The 24,532-nt window shown below is 36.2% G+C and overlaps 1 protein-coding gene across 3 annotated transcripts in view; it reads left to right on the top strand.

Annotated features, from left to right (window-relative positions):
* The window catches only part of LOC143856124 (uncharacterized), a 57,671-nt gene that overhangs the window by 2,163 nt on the left and 30,976 nt on the right, over positions 1–24,532 (top strand). For 2 of the 3 annotated variants that reach the window (XM_077366206.1, XM_077366204.1), the window contains exon 2: positions 21,693–21,778. In XM_077366206.1, coding sequence (XP_077222321.1) covers positions 21,693–21,778 — 86 coding nt within the window. The remainder of the gene's footprint in view (positions 1–21,692; positions 21,779–24,532) is intronic. The other variant, XM_077366205.1, reaches the window with a different exon arrangement.

Here is a 24,532-nt window from a genome sequence, read left to right as displayed (position 1 = left end):
TTATTTTAGAATTTTCTTTATTAGGAATCTTGGACGAATTCCAATGGTCGTTCAATTAACTTTGAGTTGAGAAATCTTAGGAAAAGTAGAGAGAAGTTTTAGGAGTTTGAGTTTGTTAAGGATTTTAAAAGATTGAGTTAGATACGTTTTAGAATTTGATTTAGAGAAAATTTATGAGTTTTTGTTTGAGATGGACGTCCAAAGAGGGTGAGAAATTTGAGTTTTAGTAGGAATAGGAAAAACGTCCATGTAAACTCTTTAAATACTCCACCATTGTAAATTATTTACAGCTTTTGATGAATAAAATTTGGTTGCCCCCTGTTTCCTTTTTGGAGAACGTACACTAGAGCCATCTGCTGCTCTTTTGACCCTCTATGAGAGAGTCACCTGCTGGTATCTCCACAACAAGCCGTCTGCTGCTTGTTTTTGCTGCCTCAATTCAACCACCTGCTGTTGAATATTTCAAATACAAGCTTCCGCTATACATCCCTGCGTTATTTGGTATCAAAGCTTCAATCCTCCGCGTCTCCCCTGCGTTATGACCCTTCTCACCAAATATAGTGAAGAAGACCAAAAGAGCACGATTTGCCTCTTGTAGGCTGATTACAATTTATAGCACATATCTCATACTCTCAAAGGAAGATTACAAATGATAAGCTTGATCCAAACTTCACAAGATTGATAACAAGTTCAAGGGGCAACGAGATTGAGTGTATCTCCTCTTGAAACGAATGATACTCAGTTAAAAGCTCAAAACAATAGTGATTTATAAACCTTTAAGATGTTTTGAATAGTGTTAAGCACTTGTATTTATAGAGGCCGTTTGACGGGTCTAACGGCTCTCTCGGTACCATTCAACAACAAAAAAAAACGGCCCTCTCGGTTGACTAGGAAGGTCAGACCTTCCAAAAAAGCTCAAAATTCAAGTTCGGCCGGCTGCACCGACGCTCGGTCGGCTGGGCCGGTTGCCCGTGCACTCTCGGTCACCCTCCATGAAGGTCATGTGCCTTGAGCATTCACTATCCAAGTACCATTTTTCATCTGTGGATTTTTTTCTCAAGCACACCTATAAAAATATGTGCTCAAGTTGAAGCTTTAGGTAACTTCCTCGGTCCTTCATGATTAGTAACATGGTACAAGTCCTTTCTAATCCAAACACATTTTGAGCTATAAGATTTCTTATATTTGCAACAAACTTTAAAGTGACCTACTTTACCACAGTAGTGACAAGTAGGAGTGGAGGAGCTTGTGCTTGCTTTAATGAATCCATTCTTAAGGGTGTGTTCCTAGAAGAGTTTCAGTAACCCAAACCAACTCTTCCTAAAGGAAACCCTTTCAAGTATTTATTATAATTTTGTTGTTCCACATGAAAATTTGTAAAGGAATTTTTAAATCATTGTATTTCAGAATAACCTTATCATTTTCCTCCTTTAATTTCTCGCTTTCTAGAACAAGTTTCTCATTTTGATCACTTCGAACCTTGTTCTCAACAATCAACTTTTCATCAGTAAGCATATGTAATTCAAATTCATTTCTCAAAGTTCCAAAATCTTTAGTGATATTTTGAAGAGATCTTTTCATTGGTTTATTTTTCAACGTTTGATTGTTTAGAATTTCTTGAAGTTTTTCACAAACAATCATCAATTCATCATTAGAAAATTCTTGCATATCATCAAGATCACAAAAACCACTTACCTCGGTTTCTTCAGCAAGTCCCATGAAACAGATGTTACCATCTTCATCTCCGTTGGACTCGCCATCAGATGAACCCTAGTAAACCCCAAGTGGCTCACATTACTTTCTTTGCTTCTTTCTTCTTCTTCTTCTTCTTCTTCTTGAATTTCTCTTCATTTTTGTTTAGGGGTTGGGTCGGATGTGCCCAACCATTTTACATTTGAAGCACCGAATTAGATCATCGTTATCCTCTTTGCAAGGTTTTCTCTTCTATTTCCTTCTTTCTTGAATTTCAAGAACCTATTGAATCTTTTGGAGAAAAGAGCTAGGTCTTCATCCATGACCTCGCCTTCACTTTCTTCTTCTTCACTTTTGGTTTGTGCTTTGAATGCGATGCTTTTCCTTTTTGTGTCCTCTTTCTTATTTGCTCACTTTTGAAGAACCATCTGTGGACCCCCATCCTAAGGAGGCGGTGAGGAAAGAGTCCCCCGTTGGTCCTTTAGATCTCCACATGAAGGAGAGCTCTACCAAGGAAATCTCGAAATGGTGCCACCCTCATAGCATAGCACGAGTGGAGAAATATGTGAGATACCTCTTGATTCGGAGACAAAAGCCTCGAAACCAAGACGTACCTAAAACAATGAAGAGTCGCCATCCATGGATAGGCCATGGAACCAAAAACAAATGCTCTGTTTGCAACGGATAACCAGAGAAAAGAGGGTCCGTGCCTGATTCGAGTTGGGAAGGTGTTAGGCATCCAACTCGCCCGAGCACACTCGGTCTCTTATGCCATATTTTATTAATTTTGAAGAGTTTTGGGCGAAAATCATGTGAAATGAGAATGAATATCCTCAAGAAAACGTCTACCTAAACATGCATGACCCGGGGATGGGCAAAAAAATAAATAAAAAAACATCCAAATCCTAAAGAGAATTGATATCAGAACCATCTGACATTGGAAAGAACACTAGAATCCGCCGTCTCTCAAAGAGACGAAGAAAACTAGAGCCCATCCAATAATAGGTAATCCTGCTACACATCTAACATCCATGCTTAAAAGAGTTGGAAACAGTATCATCTGTCATTAGAATGAACACCAGAATCAACCGTCTCTAAAAGAGACGGAGAAGACTAGAGTTTATCCGATAACAGATAACCCTGCTACCAGTGTTTATATATTCCATCTAATCCTAACTCATCATACCTAAGAAAGCAGAAAACAAACACATGCATGCCTATAGCTAAAGAGACAAACCTGCACAGTGAGCAAATATTAGTAGATGATAACAAAAGTAATAATCAGCAATAGTAAAGAGCTACAGCTAGGCATGTGATCAGGAGATAATAAACTGAAATCAATAAAGAGCTACAGCTAAGCATGTGATCAGGAGATAATAAACTGAAATCAGTAAAGAACTATAGCTAAGCATGGAATAAGCAGTAAGCTAGATAAAATAGGCATGTAGATGCTACAGCTAAGCATATGAATCACCTAAAGAGAGTAATCACTCAACATGTCAGAAGAAAACACAGTAATATATCCCTATACATGAAATCATAACACGCCACAAGTCACACAACCAAAATTACACAAGAGATATATCAAAAGAGAGAAAACACTCAAACATACAAACGAGTACCAGACTACAAATCCCTATGACTCTAGGATAATAAACCCTAAGACTCTAATTGTTTTTCGGGCCCGAATCTTTGGATAGTCTGATGTTCATCCAAGCCGCCTACGTATCCCCGCCTCTTGAAGAATCAAGGCCACGTAGTTCTTGTGCGCCTATTCTAAACTATGATGCCTAACACATATAGGACTGCTATCATAGACTCGACCTAGAAGACTTGACCTGTTCTTAAAGCTTCTTGTATGCAATTAGTTACGGTAAAGTGAATTGTTGATTTTAAGACTCCCTATATGTCCTAACTAATGCAAGTTAACCCTAAGCTAATGTAGGTGGGCCCTACATCCTATGTGTACTAGGCTGTACCCTAGGAAAAACGATGGGCTATCTAACGCACTCTATTCTAGTCATCAGTCGGCAATGTGGATCGCCAACTAACCGGACAGAGGCTAAGACATACTCCTAGCTATGACAGACTCCTAACTCTAACACAAATACAAAACACTCAACACATCTAGGATAAAATCCTAACTGAAATACAAGTAGGCAACCCAAGAGGGGGGTGAATTGGTTAATTAATTTTTTTGCCTTAAATAGAAGGGTGTGTGAGATTAATCCTAGATTATTCTAACCCTTATTCAAATGTGCTTATAAGATAAAAGGAGAAATTACCAATTTTGGTAAGTTATATCTAACCCTTATTAATTAAGAAGGATAATAGAATTCGGGTTTAGATGTTACCAATCACCATGTGCAAGAGGAGATACATCAAGATTTATAGTGGTTCGGTCTTTTAACAAGACCTACTCTACTCTTCCAAGTTTAGCTCCTTGGGCGCCCCACTAATGATGAGATTCTACACGCCGAATTTCCAAGCTTTACAAACGTCTTCTCCGCCTCCGAGGGGACGAACCCTCTTTGCTCCGGATTATCCTTTCTTAACGGGCCGAATCGGAGACCCTCTTACAATCAAGGCTGAAGTGAAAACCCCTGTCCACAATGTTGATTCACCTTTCTTACCGGGTCGAATCGGAGACCCTAAATACAATGAAGAATAAGGAAAAGGAAAAACTCTCTTAGCATCTTAATAGGCTAGATTACAACAATAGTAGCTCACAATCTCTCCTAAAGAATACACAAGTGAAAGCCCTATGGAGATCTTCTTCAAAAATGAAATATGTAAGTTCAAAGCTCTTGAAGAAAATAATGGATTTGAAGGTTTAAGCTCAAGTAAGGCTTTCAATAGGTCCAAAAGTCTTTTAATCCATGATAGAACAACATATTTATAGCCCACAATGATTCATGACCGTTTGGGGGTAGTTTGGGCAAGAAAAGACCAAAAAAGGGTAAAAAAAGCAACTAGCCATTATGCCCCAACGGTTAGTTTCTCGCGTCGTGGCGGTCGACTGGGGTAGGGCGGTCGACCTCTGAAGGTCATCTGGAATTAAAAAAAAAATAGAATTTTTACTGCCACGGTCGACCTGGGCTCAGCGGCAGCCCGTCACTAGTCTGATGTTTCGGCACAGTGCATATTTTCAGCCCGGTTTGTAAAAATCATATCTCCCTCATTTCTCGTCTGATTTTAAAGTTCTTATACTTTAAGGATATTAGAAAAATGAGAGCTATCTGTTGAAAATATTTTCAAAAATATTTCAAAAATATTTGAAAATGTTTTGAACCATTTAAATCAGTTTTAAAGTGTTGTTTTCACAATTCAAGTGCTAATGTCATTCTTTTTTATTTGTAAACTTTGGTTGGCACTTGGGCTTTGGTTCAATGGGCTATGGACTTTTGTTTTACTAATGTTTAGGACCTTTGAAAATGATTTTCCATGAAATACAAATAGGTTTCAAGTTTGGTTTTGATGGATGTTTAAAAAACACTTTGAAATGCAAAACTACATGAAAAAGATCTCCAATGCAATCTAGAAATGTAAAACTTCTTAGCATCTTAATCGCATTGACTTCAAAGGTCTTCCTTTGTCTTTTGGCTTGTAAGTGAACACTTGAGAATGCTTTGGTACATGTGACTTCTCTTCTTAAATGAATCTTCACTTTTGAGGCGTGAGAAGGTCACCAACACTTTGTTCAACTTCAATCTCCTCTTGGCATATGCTAGGCATGCTTGTGGGATCCTCAACTTGAACTCTATGCTTGGACATCTTCCAAAGATGATCTCTTTCATGTGTGTACAAGCTCTTTGGCCCATTGTGCATGTTGATCGGCAAGCTATGTGTTGTGTTGAGTTGTGCAATGGCGATATGACATGTCAAGTTCCTGTCTAAGGCACAACACTCAAAGACAACATATTAGTCCATAAAGACTAATCGATTTGGACTAATGTGTTGGGGATCAACAAGGGGGAGAATGTAAGCCCAATGGTTCCCATGGGTTCAATCATTCACCTTTTTCTTCTTGTTTTGATGCTAGAAAACCCAAATTGATTAGTCTTTATGGACTAATGTGTTGTCTTTGAGTGTTGCGCCTTAGACAGGAACTAGACATGTCATATCACCGCTACACAACTCAACACAACACAACACATGACTTGCGGATCAAAATGCACAATGGGCCAAAGAGCTTGCACACACATGGAAGAGATCATCTTTGGAAGATGTCCAAGCATAGAGTTCAAGTTGAGGATCCCACAAGCAAGCCTAGCATATGCCAAGATGAGCTTGAAGTTGAACAAAGTGTTGGTGACCTTCTCATGCCTCAAAAGTGTAGATTCATTCAAGAAGAGAAATCACATGTACCAAAGCACTCTCATGTGTTCACTTACAAGCCAAAAGACCAAGGAAAACCTTTGAAGCCAATACGATCAAGATGCTAAGTAGATTTACATTTCTAGATTGTATTGGAGATCTTTTTCATGTGGTTTTGCATTTCAAAGTGTTTTTTTAAACATCCATCAAAACCAAACTTGAAACCTATTTGTATTTCATGGAAAACCATTTTCAAAGGTCCTAAACATTAGTAAAACAAAAGTCCATAGCCCATTAAACCAAAGCCCAAGTGCCAACCAAAGTTTATAAATAAAAAAGAATGACATTTGCACTTGAATTGTGAAAACATCACTTTAAAACTGATTTAAATGGTTCAAAACGTTTTCAAATATTTTTGAAAATATTTTTAACAGATAGCTCTCATTTTTCTAATATCCGCAGAGTATACGAACTTTAAAATCCGACGAGAAATGAGGGAGATATGATTTTTACAAACTGGGCTGAAAATATGCACTGTGCTGAAAAAGCAAACCAGTGGCGGGCTGCCGCCGAGCCCCGGTCGACCGTGGTAGTAAAAATTCTATTTTTTTAAAATTCCAGATGACCCTTGGAGGTCGATCGCCCTACCCAAGTCGACTACCACGGCGCGAGAAGCTAGCCATTGCGGCATAACGGCTAGTTGCTTTTTGACCCGTTTTTTGTCTTTTCTTTCCCAAACTACCCCCAAACGGTCATGAATCATTGTGGGCGATAAATATGTTATTCTATCATGGATTAAAAGACTTTTGGATTTATTGAAAACCTTACTTGAGCTTAACCCTTCAAATCCATTAGTTTTCTTCAAGAGCTTTGAACTTGCATATTTCATTTTTGAAGATCTCCATAGGGCTTTCACTTGTGTATTCTTTTGGAGAGATTGTAAGCTACTATTGTTGTAATCTAGCATATTAAGAGGCTACGAGAATTTTTCATTTTCCTTGTTCTTCATTGTATTGAGGGTCTCCGATTCGGCCTGGTAAGGTGAATCAACATTGTGGAGACGGGTTTTCGCTTCGGCCTTGAAAGAAGAAGCTTGATTGTAAGACGGTTTCTGATTCGGCCCGTTAAGAAAGGAGAATCCAGAACAAAGAGGGTTGTCCCCTCGGAGGCGGAGATACGTTTGTAAAGCTTGGAGATTCGGCGTGTAGAATCTCATCATTAGTGGAGTGCCTAAGGAGCTAAACTTCGAAGAGTGGAGTAGGTCTTGTTGATCGACCGAACCACTATAAATCTTGGTGTCTCTCTTCTCTTGCTTGTCCTCTTGCACATGGTGATTGGTAACATCTAAACCCGAATTCTATTATCCTTCTTAATTAATAAGGGTTAGATATAACTTGCTAAAATTGGTAATTTCTCCTTTTATCTTATAAGCACATTTGAATAAGGGTTAGAATAATCTAGGATTAATCTCACACACCCTTCTATTTAAGACAAAATTTTAATTAACCAATTCACCCCCCCTCTTGGGTTGCCTACTTGTATTTCATTTGGTATCAGAGCACAGGCTCTTATATAGATCTTTGAGCTTTCAAATTTCTACAAGAGAAAAGATCTATGGCAATCCCTATGGATTTTGAGAAAGGTCAATCCTACCTTGCTCCTCCATTCTTTGATAGAACAAGCTATGGAGTGTGGAAAGTCAAAATGTTGTTCTTTCTCAAATCCTTGGATTATGAAATAATGAATATAATTGAAGAAGAATTCACCTTGCCTAAAAAATGCAATAAGCTTGCTTTGAAAATGGTTTCCTTGAACTCTAAAGCTATGATTGCATTGTGTTGTGGAATTTCTAAAGATATTTTTATAAAAATCTCTTCATGTGTTAATGCAAAAGAAATTTGGATTACATTTGAAAACATCTATGACAAAAATATTTGCCCATGCGCATCTAATGATGAAAATATTATTTGTGGACAAAACAAAGTCTCTCAAAATTCTTTTGCAAATGAAAATGGTTTCCAAAAGTCAATTTCGAATTTGCAAAATCGAATTGAAAATTTGAAAATGGAAGTTGATGAAACCATTTCCAAAAATGAAAAATTAGGTCAATTGAATAAAATCTTGATAAATAAAAATGTTGACTTAGTTCAAAAATATAAAGATTTGGAAAATGAAAATACTAAGCTTATTGAAAAATTTAATTTTTTGAAAGAAAATGAGGAACAACTAAGAACTAATTCATCTCATCAAAGTCTTGAAAATAAAATAGAAGAGATGAAATTAGAAAATGAAAAACTCTCTCTGGAATATAAAAGACTACAAGATAAGAATACTAAACATGTTTGTAAATGCTCTTGTAGTTCATCTTTATATTCTTTTAGTCCATCTACTTGCTCTTCATTTTCATGTAGTTATTGTGGTAGAATTGGACATTACAAATCTAAATGCAAATTTAGATTTGTAAGTAGTTCTAAGTTTGTGTGGGTTAGATAAGACTCATTACATCACACAAACTTAGTTGGGCCCAAGATGGTTTGGGTTCCAAAACCCCCTACTTGAAGCATTTCCTATGCTTAGTAGATTTAGGGATTGTGCTTAAATTGTAATATTATTTGAATGTTGAGATATGAGATACATGTGCTGATTCTTGATTATTGTCTCGTATCCATATTTTGCTTAAAAGTTATATCTTTTGCGACCATGCATGCTAGATGCCATATTCCTAAGATAGATTAAATCTCTTTGCATCTAGTTGTTTGTGTCTCATTTGTTATATCTATTGGAAAAGGTTCCCTAGATGTCTCATGTTAGCATCTAGTTTATACTTGTGTTTCAATGTGTAGATTATTTCTAAGTTTGATCTCTAGATACCTTCCACTCTATTTTAGATATAAAATCTTGTATCTAGTTGATTTGTGCCAAAATGGTAAATCATTTGAATTCTTTCTAGACATTTTGTAATGATTGAAAATCATGTCTAGATGTTTGTGCTTAAAAGATTACATCTTTTTGAAAATATTCTATAGATACAAATATGCTTATCTTGCTTTATCTATATGTATCTATATATAAGTGTTCATACCATTGATAACATGATATATTATATTTATATCTAAAAGCTCATGTTATTGTGCGCAATTGATTTCACTCTTATTGTGGTGTGGCCATGTACCTTTTTCTAAGTGTTTGGTGTCACACTTGAAATTTGCTCATTCACTTAGTACCCCCATTGACCCATAGGATTAGCTTAGCTTGGCTCAATTGTCTTGCTATTGCTAGATTCTATCATTTTAGAAGTTTTAATCATGTCATTCTAGCAAGCATAGGAGAAATAGAAAGAAAATAAGAAAATTAATTTCAAAATATGATGTATAAGCAAAATCATTAAAAATCAATCCTTAGACTTCTTTAAACAAACAAGGTTGGGTCAAAACACAAAACTTAGTGAATTTTCAAAACGATTGTTAATATCTTGAGAAATTCATAAGTTAATTCATTAGCCCAAGGCTGTTTTCATCCATGAAACACTCTTGAATATCCTTGGCTTTTGACATAATTCCCTTTATCTCAAAACTTTAGATCATTCAAGGGATTATGAAACTTAGTTCAATATGAGAAATCCACATTGGTTATCTTACTCTCTCATTGAACTAATCATGTCAATGATGCTCAATCTGATTATTCATATATGACATGCATATCACTTGTTTTGATAAAAACTAAGATGATTTTGAAATATACAAACAAGTGAAAATAAACTCATTTGTGTATGTGAAGTGATAAAAATTTGTAATCATCTTAAACCCTTCACATCAAACATTGGTGCACTTGAAAAATGAAAACTTAAGTTAAAATCTCGTAAGTATGCACATTTGAACACATTGTCACTATGGAATGCATTTGATATTTTTCATCTATATTTATCTTCCATGTGACATTGAACCATGGACTAAAACTTGAACCATTCTTGTTTTGTGAACTAAAAACTTAAGTGAAATCATTAAATGAAATGATCATCAAAATCCACTTAAGTAAGATGCATGTGATTTATATGTATATATTCATTATGCCTAAATATGTGATCTATGTATAACATAGTGAAATATTCCCAAGCTAGATCACTATAAGTTTGAGGTATTTGAGAATATTTACATCATATACTCAAACTTGTATCTCATGAGTTCATTACAAATTGTGAACATCATTAAAATCATGAGATTATGCCTAAAAAGCCAGGAATGTGCTAAAAATTAAGTTATTTATATAATTGGCTTTAAATAAGAAGAATACAAATGAAATGTGTTTTGAAAAATCACACTTAATCATTTAAATTGAATTTAATCCATCAAAACACATAACAAGCAATTAGGGATCATGAACATGAAAATAAAATTGAAATCTAGCATTCCCTAATAGTTGGAAACTAGTGTGCCTTTATAGGAAATCTTCTAGAACCAGTTGTCCTCAATAGGATAGAGTTGCTTGTCCTAGGATAGTGTGTTTCATCAAACTTGTTTGATTTTGCTATCCTTGGTGTGCTTTTGTGTGTTTACTTATAGCACTATATATATATAAGATATTCCCCTTGTGTGGTATTAACTACATGGTAAGATGTTAAACCTTAAAGTTAAAAGGTACTCAATTGGTGCTTTTAGCCTTCTTACCAGTTAAGAGGGAGATTGTACCTTCACTTTAAATTAACACATCTAATTACTTTGGCTTCTTGCCAGCATCATAACCATGGTAAGTATATGTGCTTTGTATTGCTACTTATATATACCATATATGCACATAGTTAGGGGGAGCATGGTCTGCTAGGTGGTCTTCTCATTCGGTATCACTTGATTACCCCTATCAAGCATGCATTAGTAGCCCAAAGGTTGTTTGTCAATCATTCACCTCTAAATCCCTTGGAGCATGTGTCTAGGACAGCCCTTTGGATTCATACACTGTATGATTCTTTAACAAAGGGGGAGCTTTACATGTCATAACTGTCATTTTCTATCTTATCATATGTTGTTTGATATGTATACTCCATTTTATATGATAAGCATACTCATTTGGAGCCCCATTGCTCCATTTGTAGTATAGTTGAGTCTTTTCTTATGCTTTCACCTTGAGATTGTTTCTCATTTATGACAAATACCCTTAGCCTGAGCATTAGTGTCAAATCCTCTTAGGTTTTATACTTATCTTGGATAGACTTACATGTTACTATCTCTTCGAATAATAAGTATCTTGTTCTAGAGTTCAAATTCAAAAAAATCTCTAGAACTCTTCTTCATAGGATTGTGCTCAAATTGATCATCTTGTTTCCTATGAATTCTTACTTATCATGTGCATTATAAGTCATTTGTACCCAATCTTCATGATAAGTTTCCATGGCTATGTCCTCATTGTCATATATTTAGCCATTGTGTATTATTATGCCTTGCCTTATAGGTTTCATCTAAGGCCAATGACAAATTCTCAGGGAGATAGCTAAATTGTCTTATTCTCATCCTTATATCGATCATAGTGATGTGTTCACAATGTCCATTGTCCCATTAGTTGTGCTTAAAATGAAAATCTTCTAGATCGAATATATAAAAAAAAAATGCTTGTCTTGCACTATATTTGCTAAAACTCTATGATAAGCACTAAGAGTGCTCAAATATCAAAATATTTTTACTCATAGACTTCTTAGGGTTGTATTTAGAATGTCCATGCTAGAAATCACTCTTTAATTGTGATTAAATTGCATATTTTTACTTACCTTACAAAAAAAAAAAAAAACAGGTGATCACTTCAGTTTCATATGTTACTTTACTCTTATCATGCATGTTTCACTTTAAGCATCTTCTAATCATGATAAGTAGATAGGGGGAGTGCTTATTGCACATCTTGGCATATTAGTTTGAGCTTTCACTATTGAAACCTCCATTTTTGCTGCTGCCAAAAGGGGGAGAATTTTTAAAATTGATTAGGCAGTCCATAACTTATATGCATCACTTGCTTTATATTTATATATTACACTTGTGCATATAGTGAGGGGAAGTTACACTTTATTGTTATATTAATTGATGTCTATTTATTTATCATTTTGATATCTCCTGCCTCGTAATCAATTTTTGTTTACCATCATCAGAACAAGAAGAAAAAGGTGAATGATTGAACCCATGGGAACCATTGGGCTTACACTAACTCTAGAGGAAGATCTTTTCGAAATAAGGTTTTAAAATGGTTTATATGATTTATTTTTAAAGGTTTACAAAGTTCTATTTACAAAGTTTGGCTGGACTTGGGATAAAGGTCTCAAGCTGCCTACGTACCTCTTGGGAGAGGATCAGGCCAACGTAGTTCGGAAACAAACTTTCTAACTACACTCCTAAAACTATGAAATTTTATAGTTTTCCAATGTTTTCTGGTTTTCAAATTTTTTTGTGTTTTAAATTTCTGATATTTTTGGATTTAAGATGTTTAAACCCTTTTAGCCAAAGGGAATACTCAAAACAACACACTAGGGTAAAATCCCTAGGGCTAAAAGGGAAACCCTAAACCAGTAAACTCACTAAAAGTGGAATGATCCCAAAAAAGAGTAAACTAGTGTTCCAAGGAAATGGAAATGATCTGAGATTCCAAGTAAGTAAAGCTCTATCAAGGCTAAACAAGTCTCTAAGATAAAAGGAGTGACAACAACAATAAAGGACAAACTCCTATCTAATAGGTAAACTACTAAACTAAAGGACACATTGATAGTCTATGAGATAGACCCCTAAACAATCACCAATAAGGAGGAGGCAAATAAGTCAAAGCATGACTCCTAAATGGAGAGGAAATAAACAAGGGTGCTAATGAGACTGGGCAAGTCTCCTAGACACGAAGGTGGGCTCAAAGTATCCCTATCATTGCCCTTGCAATGATAAATAAGGGATTAGGCAACTAACAGACCAAGTTGGTCTCCAACTAGTAGGGGGTACAAGTTGGGGTACAACTTAGAGAGGGTTCTATAAATGAGGCCAAGCATGCTTCCTATGAGTAACTTTCTAATGTAACTGAGCTTGCCTCCAAACATCTTTTAGTTAATCATTTCCACATCTTTCATTTCAGTTTTGATTTCCACTTGAATGCATTTAACATTTTTGCATCATAAAGCATTACACAAAGCATGTAATTGAAGGCATCCAAACATAGCAAGACTCAAACCAATTAACTTAAGCATGAGTGAAAGCCTATAACATGTATAATATCAGAAACTAAACTCAAAACATTCAAAGCATTTCATCTCATCCATCACAAACTAGGTTAAGCATGAATCAAGCATCAAAAGCATGCATTTGCATTCTACATGGAAGCTGAAAATTTGTATTCAAAATCAAACTATCCAAATGGTAAAACTAGCAAAAATGATATACATCAAAGTTGTAGGGGACACATCAGGAAACATTTGATTAGTTATGCACTTCGGCCGGTTCTCGCCGGAAGTGGCCGGAAAGCTACCATCTTTGGGCTGATTTCAGATTTCATTTATGTAGTTTTGTCTTCAAAAGTTCCAATTTTGTTTTGCAAAACAGAGAAACCAAAACACATTTTTAGGAAAAGTGTTCAACAGCAAAGTTTCAGAAAATTCATTGATAAAAACTTTCCGAGTTGACAACTCCTGTTGGATTTGGCCGGAACTGGCCGGAAAACAGCCATCTCCGGTCTAGCCACAAGCTGGAAATTGGTTTTTTGGCTAAAATCTTAAAAATGTCATAACTTTTTCATTTCTAACCCAATTTTAGCTTAAAATATATCAAATCGAAGGTCTTGAAAAGCTCTACAACTTTGATGTGTATCTCTTTTGCAAATTATAACCGGAATTTAACAAAAAAGCACAAACACAAATCTGGACAGCATGTATTTCAACATTTTCAACATCTTACAAGAGCATTTCACATCAAAACCCTAGATTTATCATGGATTTCACTAGATATTCACATCACACACATATTAACACATATTTTTGAACTCTAAAGTCTAACACTTCAGATCTAAAGGTTTTCACAAAATATCCAAGAATTCACCATTTTAACCCAAATTTTTAATTGAAATCTTAAAATTAGTATAACTTCTTCGTTTCTTGGGCAATTTTGGGCCATAATATCCCAAATCGAAGATCTCAACGAGCTCTATACCTCTATGCGAGAAATTTTCACGAATTCCAACCGGAAATTGATGAAAATGGTAAAAACGAGCCTGGACAACACATAGTTTTGCTATTTTCACATTGAAATTCAACTAGAACTCAAAATCTGTTGTGAATTGCTTTAGCTCTTGTTATTATGCATGATTTTATACATGTTTTGATGAATTTTAGCCCTAGCTTGTTAGATTTAACTATTTTCATTCATATTTAGTTTAGATTTGTCATTTTTAGGCCAATTTTCAAGAGACAATTTAAAATAAACTCAAAATCCACCAACCTTGTGTGAGAAACTTTAAATTTTAGCATTTCTTGGACTCTTCTCTTGGATCTCTCCTGAAAAGCTTCTCCTTCTTGTTTCTCTCTCTAGATCTCTTTCTTTCTCTCTCTAAAACTCTTTCTCACTCGAGAATTCTCTGTCTCTCTAGAAAGCTCTCTCTCTAGAAAGCTCTCTCTCCCTCTCTAGAAAGCTCTCTTTCTCCAAAAGAGATTAAGAACCCCAATTCCTTGCAAATGAGAGCCCAAATGCTCTATTTGTAGAGTTTTCCCTTAATTTTTACCCCACATTAGTTTATAGGACAACCCCTTTTCAAAAATTTTGCTTTTGTTTTGGTTGCAAAAGGGTGGCCATTTGGAAAAAGTTTAATGAAAAATTAACTAAAAGAAAATTTTCACCCCTTAAGTTACCTTAGACAAACCCCCTATTCATGTATATGTTGTATTTTAACTAAATGATGGGCATTTTCAAATAAAACTTTTCATGGGCTACTTTACAGGGATAATGCACCTCCCTTTCTGCTCTAGTATAAAAACTGGCTGGCTTACAGGATATTTCACTCCCCTTTTGCACTATCTAATTCGGCTCATCTTATTAGGTAATTTTTGGCGGATTTTGACGAAATTTTACGGGGACCTACTTAGGATCCTAAGCTACTCTAGGGTACAATTTGGGACTCTAATTTACTACTTTACTAGAGTTTTTATTCAAAACAAATGTTTAAGGTTCGGTCAAAATGGGGTGTCTACACCATCTCATAGGTATCAATGATCCGATGAGTTCTTCTAGTTGTAGCTTCGTCACGTCCTTTGCTTCTTGAATTGTAGTGACCTTCAGATCCCAACTTGTTGGAAGTGACATCAATACTTTATTTACCAGTTCAATTTTTGCATACTCCCTACCAAGAGACTTCAACTCATTGATAATGTTAGTAAAACATGTAAACATTTCAGATATACATTCATTACTTTTCATTTGAAACATAGCGGCCGTTAGATGTCCTTTATGGCCACTGTTACAGAATTGGAAAGATTTGAAAACGAGATGTGAACACAAGCTCACTTCCGGTTCGCGATTCTCCTGTGGCTACTTGCTTCAGGTCTCAGGGCAAGTATCCTTTGAGTTGTTTTCTGCTCTGATCTCCGATCTACTACGACTGCGGCTTTCTCACTAGACGTGCAGTCCTATTGTAATTGGAAACTTATTAGACGTGCTATCCGTGGTTTTGACACTAGTTATTGCTTCATCGTGCATATCCTTAATCACATCAACATATTTAGTAGACACTTTTTTCCTTTCAAGTACCCACCAAATAACACTCCTGGGAACCCTATCATACGCTTTCTCCAAATCAATGAAAACCATATGAAGGTCCTTTTTATTTTATCTAAATCTCTCCATTAACCGCCTAATCAAGAAGATAGCTTCCATAGTCGATCATCCGGGCATGAAGTTAAACTGATTTTCTGACACCTTAGTCTCTTTTCTTAGTCTATGCTCAATTGCCCTCTCCCAAAGCTTCATGGTGTGACTCATTAGCTTAATTCCCCGGTAATTTGTGCAACTCTGAATGTCCCCTTTATTCTTATAAATAGGTATTAATGTACTCTTCCTCCACTCATCACGCATCTTCTTAGTCTTCAAAATATTGTTAAATACTCTAGTTAACCAAACCAAACCCACATCACCCAAGTATCTCCAAGTCTCAATAGGAATATCGTCAGGCCCCCTAACCTTACCTAATTTCATATTTTCCATAGCTACTCTTATATCTGATGTTCGGATTCTAGAAACAAACCTCTGGTTTGTATCATCAAAAATATGAAATTAGATTCTTACCGCACAATATTACCTTTGACTCTGCAATATATAGATCCTTGCCGCACAAAAAGTTAAAATGAAACCTTTGTTTCCATGTAACTTCCAATCTTTGGAGGCAAATATACTTTAGAAAGTAATTTTTTTTAACTTACACAATTTGGAAATAAAAAAGCTACTGATGCTTTCTAAAACATTTTAAATAGAATTAGGAAACTAACCTAAACACAGTTAAAACTTTCAAAAAGACACTAAATTTCCGAATATGAAATTTTGACCATCATAAAAATAACTAAACTTAACAGATTCAGTTGGAAAAATGGTCGAACACCAAAGGGCTCCATCCATGCTCTCGAATATTAAAACGAGGCTTAAATACCAACGTGGACCAGTTTGACCCAAGTTAACTGCATGAAATTACAAAATACCCTTATTGATGGGGATCCAGACTTTCAAGTCTACCAACGACGGAGGAGATCTGGATAGACGACTGGATTCTCTGATCCAAATGTCCTAGAACGACGACGACATAGTTGATCAACAGATGTTGTAGACATATTCCTGATGCCCGATGAGCCCTCATATTTTTCAGAGATGATTCAGATGTCATCCAGGCCCTTTTGGTTTCTATATGTTCCTTAGAGTTTTTTTAGTTATAGGATTTTGAATGAGTCTTTTATTAGTCTTCTATGGTGAGATGCTAATGATTCTTTGGTGTGATGCTAAATGGTGTGAAGCCTTGAGATAAGTAGATTACTTCTTATTACCTGTCATTTATTATTTCTATTCATCTTCTCTCTTTTTTGGTTTTTCTAATAAATCACCTTCTTGGGAACCCCAAACCTCTGTTACCATATCTTAAAGCGTCTCTTGCATTATTTCTCACATATCTTCTATCCAAAACCCCTAAATTACCCATTTAAAAAATGTCCTACCTTAGAAGCGTCATTCAAATCCATCCATATCCCGCGCCTCATTCCTTTTGTCCCAAATCTAATTTTGCACCTTCCCAACATACGTATGCAACCCTCCAAACCTATCCCAAATATAGTAGAAATATTTTTCCAATCTAATTACTTATCTCAGGACCTAAACCCTTAATTTTCGTATTTGTTTTTCACTCATATTCCCCACCACAACAGTACATACACCATACCGACATAAATCTGCAACTTCCTGGTCTGTGTCTACACACCTCTAAACCTTTACAAAAACCCTTTTTGAGGTTCAAAATCTTCCTAATAGGCATATTGCTATTGTTTTGAGGCATTGTGAGATTTTTGTACGTAGGATCATTGTAGCCAGATACTCCTCGGGCAGATGGAAAACTCGTTTCCCTTTAAACACAGTTCGGAAATGTTTCCGAAATGTGATAAAAAAAAATTGGGGAAACGTTTCCGAAACGCGTGAGGAACACATGGGAAGCGTACGAGAAACTTATGTGAAATATGTTTAAACACGTGAAAAACATATGGAAAACTTTAACATTCAAAAAAAAAAAAACATATGGAAAACCTGTAGAAATCATATGTGAAACATGTGTGAACCTTATGAAAATTGTTTTGGAAAAAAAGGGAAATTGTGGAATAGATATTAAAAAGGGAAAAAATAGGATATAATGTAAAAAAAGATAAAAATATTAAATATTCAAATAGAAATTTTAAATTAACAAATTTTAAATCTACAAAACCATATATTCTACGTTTTCCTTCTGTTTATGTGCATTTTCATTGACGTTTCTCTATCATTTCTGAAACCTTTTTTAATGTGTTTCGTAAGACATTTCTCAATTTGTTTCTTATAAGATGTTCTATCGTTTTCCCATTTTCCCTCTATTTTTCCCTGTGCTTCCCATTTTTGTTTCACGTTTTGTTTCCCGGATTCATTTCCCACCCTGGTAACTATGTGTTGGATTGGTATACATTCTTTGTGGGGCTGCTAAAATTTCTTGACTGTGAGAATTGTGACTTCTTGATATTCTTGCTACTTGCATGCTAATGTGTCTATTGATTATACAATTTGTTAACTGCCAACTTCTCCAAAAGCTTAAGCTGTTGGAGAAAGGCGTTATTTATCTTTTATACTTTAACACTCCCCCGCACGTGTGGCCCACTTGGCAAACACGTGGCACATGTGGTCCCACTTTGGGCCGACCATCGCAATTGGATTTTTGCTATCCGGGATGTTTGAACTCGAGACCTTTGGCTCTGATACCATGTTAACTTACCAACTTCTCCAAAAGCTTAAGCTGTTGGAGAAAGGCGTTATTTATCTTTTATACTTTAACATAATTAAATTTACTCATAGGTTATCTTTAAATCTCTATTGTTTTATCATATTTTCATGGTTGAATCATAGGAGTTGCATTTTGTCCAGATTTACATCACTTTTGTTCTTATCCTTTCCATATTCCTGGACATCCAAAACTTGATAGGTTGTCACCCTCATTCTAGTTTCTAGATAATCCCATACAACTATACAAGTGTGATCTGTCCTACATTACTTATGAGTTATTCTCTAGAGAATGGATTTTGGATCAATCCTTGATTCTAAAGCTTCTAGGAATGACATTCTTGCTTAACTGCTTTCGTGGATGGTCTCATCAATCAAAGTCCTAGAGCATGGAACCTAGCTACCACTAGGGGAAAGTTGGGGCCCGCTGGCGCATGGTACTCTCTGGACCTATTGGTGCGAGGGACCTAAATTAGGTGAAGGCAAGAGCTCTTCTAACCGGACTTCAAGTTTTCATGGAGAACCTCAAATATATTATTGGTGAGGGTGATTCAACGCCACTACATGGCAAAGAGATCAAGTCCCAGTTCGTGGAACCTTGATATTAGGGGTGCAACTCGGGTCGGGTTCAGGTCCGGGTTGAGTTTTCCCAACCTGGAGTTTGGGCCGGGTTCGGGTTGAGGTGTTGGGCAACCAGACCCGAGTGAAACTCGACATTTTTTTATCATTTTTTATTCAAGTAAGCTTAAAAAGTCGGGTCGTGTCAGGTTCGGGTTGGAAAAATGGGTTCCTTTGGTTGGGCTGTGTTGATCCCAACCCGACCCAAGTTGCACCCATACTTGATTTCACTACTAGCTCAATAAAAATCCCACGCCCAATTCCCAATGCAAGTTTCTGAAACCCAAAACCAACTTCCTAATCTGATTATGGCTGGGAACATGCAGCAAGCTGCCTAGGGAGGAAACAAAAGATCTGTGTTAGCAGTCTAAACTGTTGATGCAACATGTAAACAAGCTGATAATAACAAGTGCCTAACTTCAATAAACCTTTCTAGACCTTTCAAAAATTTAATAAAAATGGTGGACCTTGCTCCACCCACTTGAACTTCTGTGGAATGATACTTCACTAAAAAGCAAGACAGCTAGATCATCCAAATCTTGTTGCGAGTAGGACTTGGGCTTTCTGCTGATGCCACCATTTAAAATTCATCATAAATTACATTTCTAAGCTTTGAGCTCCATTTCTAGTCTTGATCATGGTTTGAAATTTCAGATTTGGTTTCGGCCTCAGCCGAAAATGAAATTTCGGTGATAATCTTATAATTTCGAATTTCGGCCGAAATTATAGGATTTCGATTTCAGTTTCAGTTTCAGTTTCAGTTTTAGGCCAAAATCTGAAATTTCGGTAAGATTTCGGACGAAATTTAAAACCATGATATTGATGATTATTCTAATTGAGAGATAACAGACCCTTCAGGTTATACATTAACCACATGTCACATGTATGTGCTCGCTGCATGCCGAATTTATCTGAAACCAGTTGTTGAACCCTTTGTCATTGGGCTCATGGCTCTTTTTTATAGAAGAACCTGGGACGTGTTCATAGACAAAAGTCTAGGCACTGAGACAGCTTGCCATCCTCTGTTGGGCTTTGCTGGGCCTTCTCACCTTTTCTTTTTCATTTTATTTGACAACAGGTTCTTGCCACTCTCGATTATAATCTAGAAATTCATTTGTTTGAATGGAATTCTCTTCCTTAGACCGTTCATTTTGACATTTTTATTTTTATTTAAACAAATTTGAGACTTAAGTTACTTCATGTTCTTTGGCATGTCTCATAATCACTGTGGAAACTATTAGAGTGTGACAGGCGTTTTCCGTTTGCCTTGCATTTGTCTTTATGGGACTTCCTTGTTCTGTTTTCCTTCTTTTTGAGAAAGCTGGTCATTTTTATTTATTTATTTAATTTTCGAATGGTGTAAGATATGGAGAGCACATTCAGTGGGACAAAGGTAGCTAGTTAATTGATTGAAATGTAGTTTTGTTTCTATTTCCTTGGGTTTCCTGTGTTGTCTTCTTTCAAAAAGTAGGCATCTAATCTTTTCTTTACTGCTATTTTCTTTTTATTTGCCATGAATTTCCTTGTTGCTCAAAAGTTATCAGGTTACTGCCAATTGCAAAAGATTGCAAAATCACCACTGGCTGTAAATAATGCTAAAACTTTCAGCTATATCATTTATATGATTCACAGACTCAGCATTTCCAATGGTTACTAAAATGGTTGAAGTTCCCTGGGTCTCAAAAGTAACATTTGAAAAGCTTCCGTCGATGTAAACTTTTCTAAAATACTTGCTCTCTAAAGCCACACTATTCGATTCTTAACTGGTCAAAATCGCTTGAATGTCAAAATTAAAAAATAAAAATTTCTAGTTATTGTCGAAGTTACTGTAATAAGTGCCTTCCTTCCAAACCAACCCTGACCAAGTTTACTCTGCTGAAGCTAAGACAAGCGGCAATTATCTTATTTGTAACTTGTCATCTTTTAGGAATGATTTTCTGTTTCATATGTTGATGTGTATGGGCCTTTCAAAGTATGACACGGAGATACTTTTACATCTATTATGTTCTAAGTTGGTTGACTTGTTCCTCGAAATGTGGTATATTCATTTATGACCGAGCGCTGAAGTGCAGCCTATTTAAATTTGTGCGGTATATACTTTTGCATCCATTGCATTCTAGGCAAGGTTTTAAATTTCAGTCCTCACTGAAACAAAAATTTCGGCCGAAATTCGGTAGAAGCGCTCGAAATGTTGGTTTTTTGGGCCAAAATTACCGAAATTTCGGCCCGAATTCGATAAAGAAATAAAAAATTAATATTTTATCGAAAAGTTCTCCGAAATTGCCGAAATTTCTGAAATTTCGACTGAAATTTGGTAAATTTCGGCAATTTCAGTTTCGGTCGTGACCGAAATCCGAAATATTTTGGCCAAAATTAAAACCATGATTCTAGGTAGAATTTTTCTTAGAAATGTTGTATATGCATTTATGATTCAGTGCCTGAAGTGCGGCCTATTCAAATACCTAATTAATGTGTTGTTTGTGATCATGGTAATATTTATCTTGCATGTGTGGGTTAAATTTTTACTTTTTTGATATTGTTTCTTCTGATAGTGATATATCATCTTTTTTTAAGAATTTGCAGGTTTCTTTGTCACAATTTGGATTGCGGCGGTGATGTTCAAATCAAATGATATTCTACGAAAGCAGACAGCTCTAAAGGTTCTATGCTTTATGTATCTGTTATGAATCTTCTGATTCTTTTCTTTGAGATGCATTGTGCCTAATCTGCTCATCCTCTGTCTAGTTCTGTTCTCTTCTTTATCCACATATTCAATTAATAAATGGCATTTTATATTATGATATAAGATATCATAAGATTTATTTTCTGGTTTTACTAAATAAACATAATTCATAATTCGGAACCGAAGGCACTTTTTCGTATTCCTTACAAGATCTTTTTTTAACTTGGAAAAGAATGCGGCCCCGGGGCAGACCTCAACTCAACTCAACTCAACAAAGCCTTTGTCCCAAACTAGTTGGGGCGGACCTCCACGTGTATAAAGTTTAAGGAACATACAAGAGGAGGACATGCCACCTAGACTTTGAAACAAAAAATAGAAAGCCCTTCTACAAAATTTAAAACCTTGCTACAGATAATGGGCTGAAATGTAGCCCCTTGTGAGAGGGGCTGCTAGATGAGAGCGCTAAGGGAGCTGGCCTGGGCTCAGGCTCGTCTTGCCGGGAAGATTGGGGAAACTGAGCGCATCACATCTAGCAGCCCCTCTCACAAGGTGCTACATTTCAGCCCATTATCTGTAGCAAGGTTTTAAATTTTGGTTTCGGGTATAATTTTTATCCTCACAGAAACTGAAATTTCGGCCTAAATCCCGAAATTTCGGCTGAAATTCTGTAGAAGCACTCTAAATGTTGGTTTTTTGGGCTGAAGTTTCGGGCCGAAATTTCAGTAATTTCTGCTGAAATTCTGTAAAGAAATAAATAATTAATATTCTATCGAAAATTTCGCCGAAATTGCCAAAATTTCTGAAATTTCGATCAAAATTTGGTAAATTTCGGGTTTCGGAACGTTTCAGTTTCGATCCTGTTGGCTGAAATTTAAGACCATGATCTGTAGTAATGGTTGGAAATAAAAAATTAATATTTTATCGAAAATTTTGCTAAAATTGCCGAAACTTATGAAATTTCGGCAATTTCGGGTTTCAGAACGTTTCAGTTTCGGTCCTGATGGCCGAAATTTAAGACCATGATCTGTAGTAATGGTTGGACTTAGAAGAGCAACCGATGTTGGCCAGGGCGTCCGCATCTGTGTTTCCTTCTCTGAATTGGAACTGACATATAGGAGAGATATGATCTAGGTGGGCCTGTATTTTCTTCGATATGTATTTGATATGTATTTGATCGACCACGGGATCTGACCATGATAAGATCAATGAGTACCAGAAGCCCCTCAAGCCCCTCCAGGAGAGCTCTTGTTTCTGCCACCATGTTGGTGCATTTCTCATACTAGGAGAACGTCAAGATGACCTTTACTGATTCGCCACGAGTGAATTCCAGACTCACCTGGGTTTCCTTTTGCAGCACCGCCAATTTTTAATTTAATTGATCCTCTCGGGGGTCTCCTCCACCATATCTAGCTATCCTTCTAAATCCTGGGAGGGCGAGACACTATTCCTGGATTGGCCAATACTAACGCCGATAACATGCTTGATTCCTTGTAAATCGTTGTAAATTTGTCCAACTTTTTTATGTCTTCTTTGATGTTTCTGATCACCCATCGAGTGGGGTGAGATTTCCTTTCCATGTGCCTTAGGCAGCACTCCTTTCATATCTCCCAGGCTATGAACATAGGCAGAGGAGTCAAATAGGAAGGAGGCTTGGGATTGTTTGCTCTAGTGAACCAAGAAGAAATTCTGGTTTTGACAGATTGGAAGTGTATGAGATTAATGTTCCAAATATTAGCGAACTCTGACCAGATCTCTCGGGCCAGATCTCCATTTACAAACACACCTAGATGGCATCTGTGCCTGTGTGTTTTTTATTTTGTCGTCCTTAGGTTTTTGACTACGAGACCAGTGAGATTCTGGATCTGATGTGATCCCAAGCCAATTGCTTAGAGAAATTTACAGAGGGGGCTGGGAACCAGGACAGTTTGTCTTTATCAGCGTCTAATTGTAGTGCAGCTCTTTCCAGCGTGTGAATCCATGAAGCTGAGAGGTAAGGAGAGATCAGAAATACCTTCAAGCTACCCGAAGGAAGCATTATGTTTTATACTTAATTTGTTTTCTATTGCTGATCTGTTGACTGCTATTATATATTAAAGGGCAGTTACCTATCCAAGGTCCTTCTAGAGTTTTATGAATCCCTCGCGAACAAGATGTTGTAGTTCTAGCGATAAGAGGGCAATGAGATGGAACCCTCCACCCATTCGATTAAACATAACTTTTACCAATTGTCTTTAGGGAACCGGTTCAAGTGGGTAATTGGAGGTACGGTTTTAAATTTTGGCCGAAATGAAACGAAATGACCGAAATATTTCTGTTTTGGCCACGGCCAAAATGAAATTTACATGAAGTCGTTTGTTTACAAGATTTCACCGAAATTTTACCGAAATTCCGAAATTGGTGAAATTTCAACAAATTTCAGTTGAAATTTCGTTTTTAGCCATTTTTACAAAATTTCCACCAAAATTTTAAAAATGTCTACCGAAATTTATGAAATTTCCACCGAAATAGCCGAAATTTAAACCGAACTCGCCAAAATTCACACTGAAATTTTCGACATTTCAATCGAAATTTAAAAAAAAAACGAAATCATTATCATATTTTTTTCATGATTTCGGCTGAAACCAAACCGAAATATTTCGGTTTCGGTGGTGGCCGAAACTGACATCGAAACCGAAATTTAAAACCTTGATTGGAGGTGTTTGTCATGTTCCTCTCTTGGATTGGAGGCCAA

The sequence above is a fragment of the Tasmannia lanceolata genome, unplaced genomic scaffold, assembly GCF_043159265.1.
Source record: "Tasmannia lanceolata isolate RefF3 unplaced genomic scaffold, GAP_Taslan_0.1 ptg000023l, whole genome shotgun sequence".
Taxonomy (NCBI): domain Eukaryota; kingdom Viridiplantae; phylum Streptophyta; class Magnoliopsida; order Canellales; family Winteraceae; genus Tasmannia; species Tasmannia lanceolata.
This window is presented reverse-complemented; position numbering and strand designations above follow the sequence as displayed.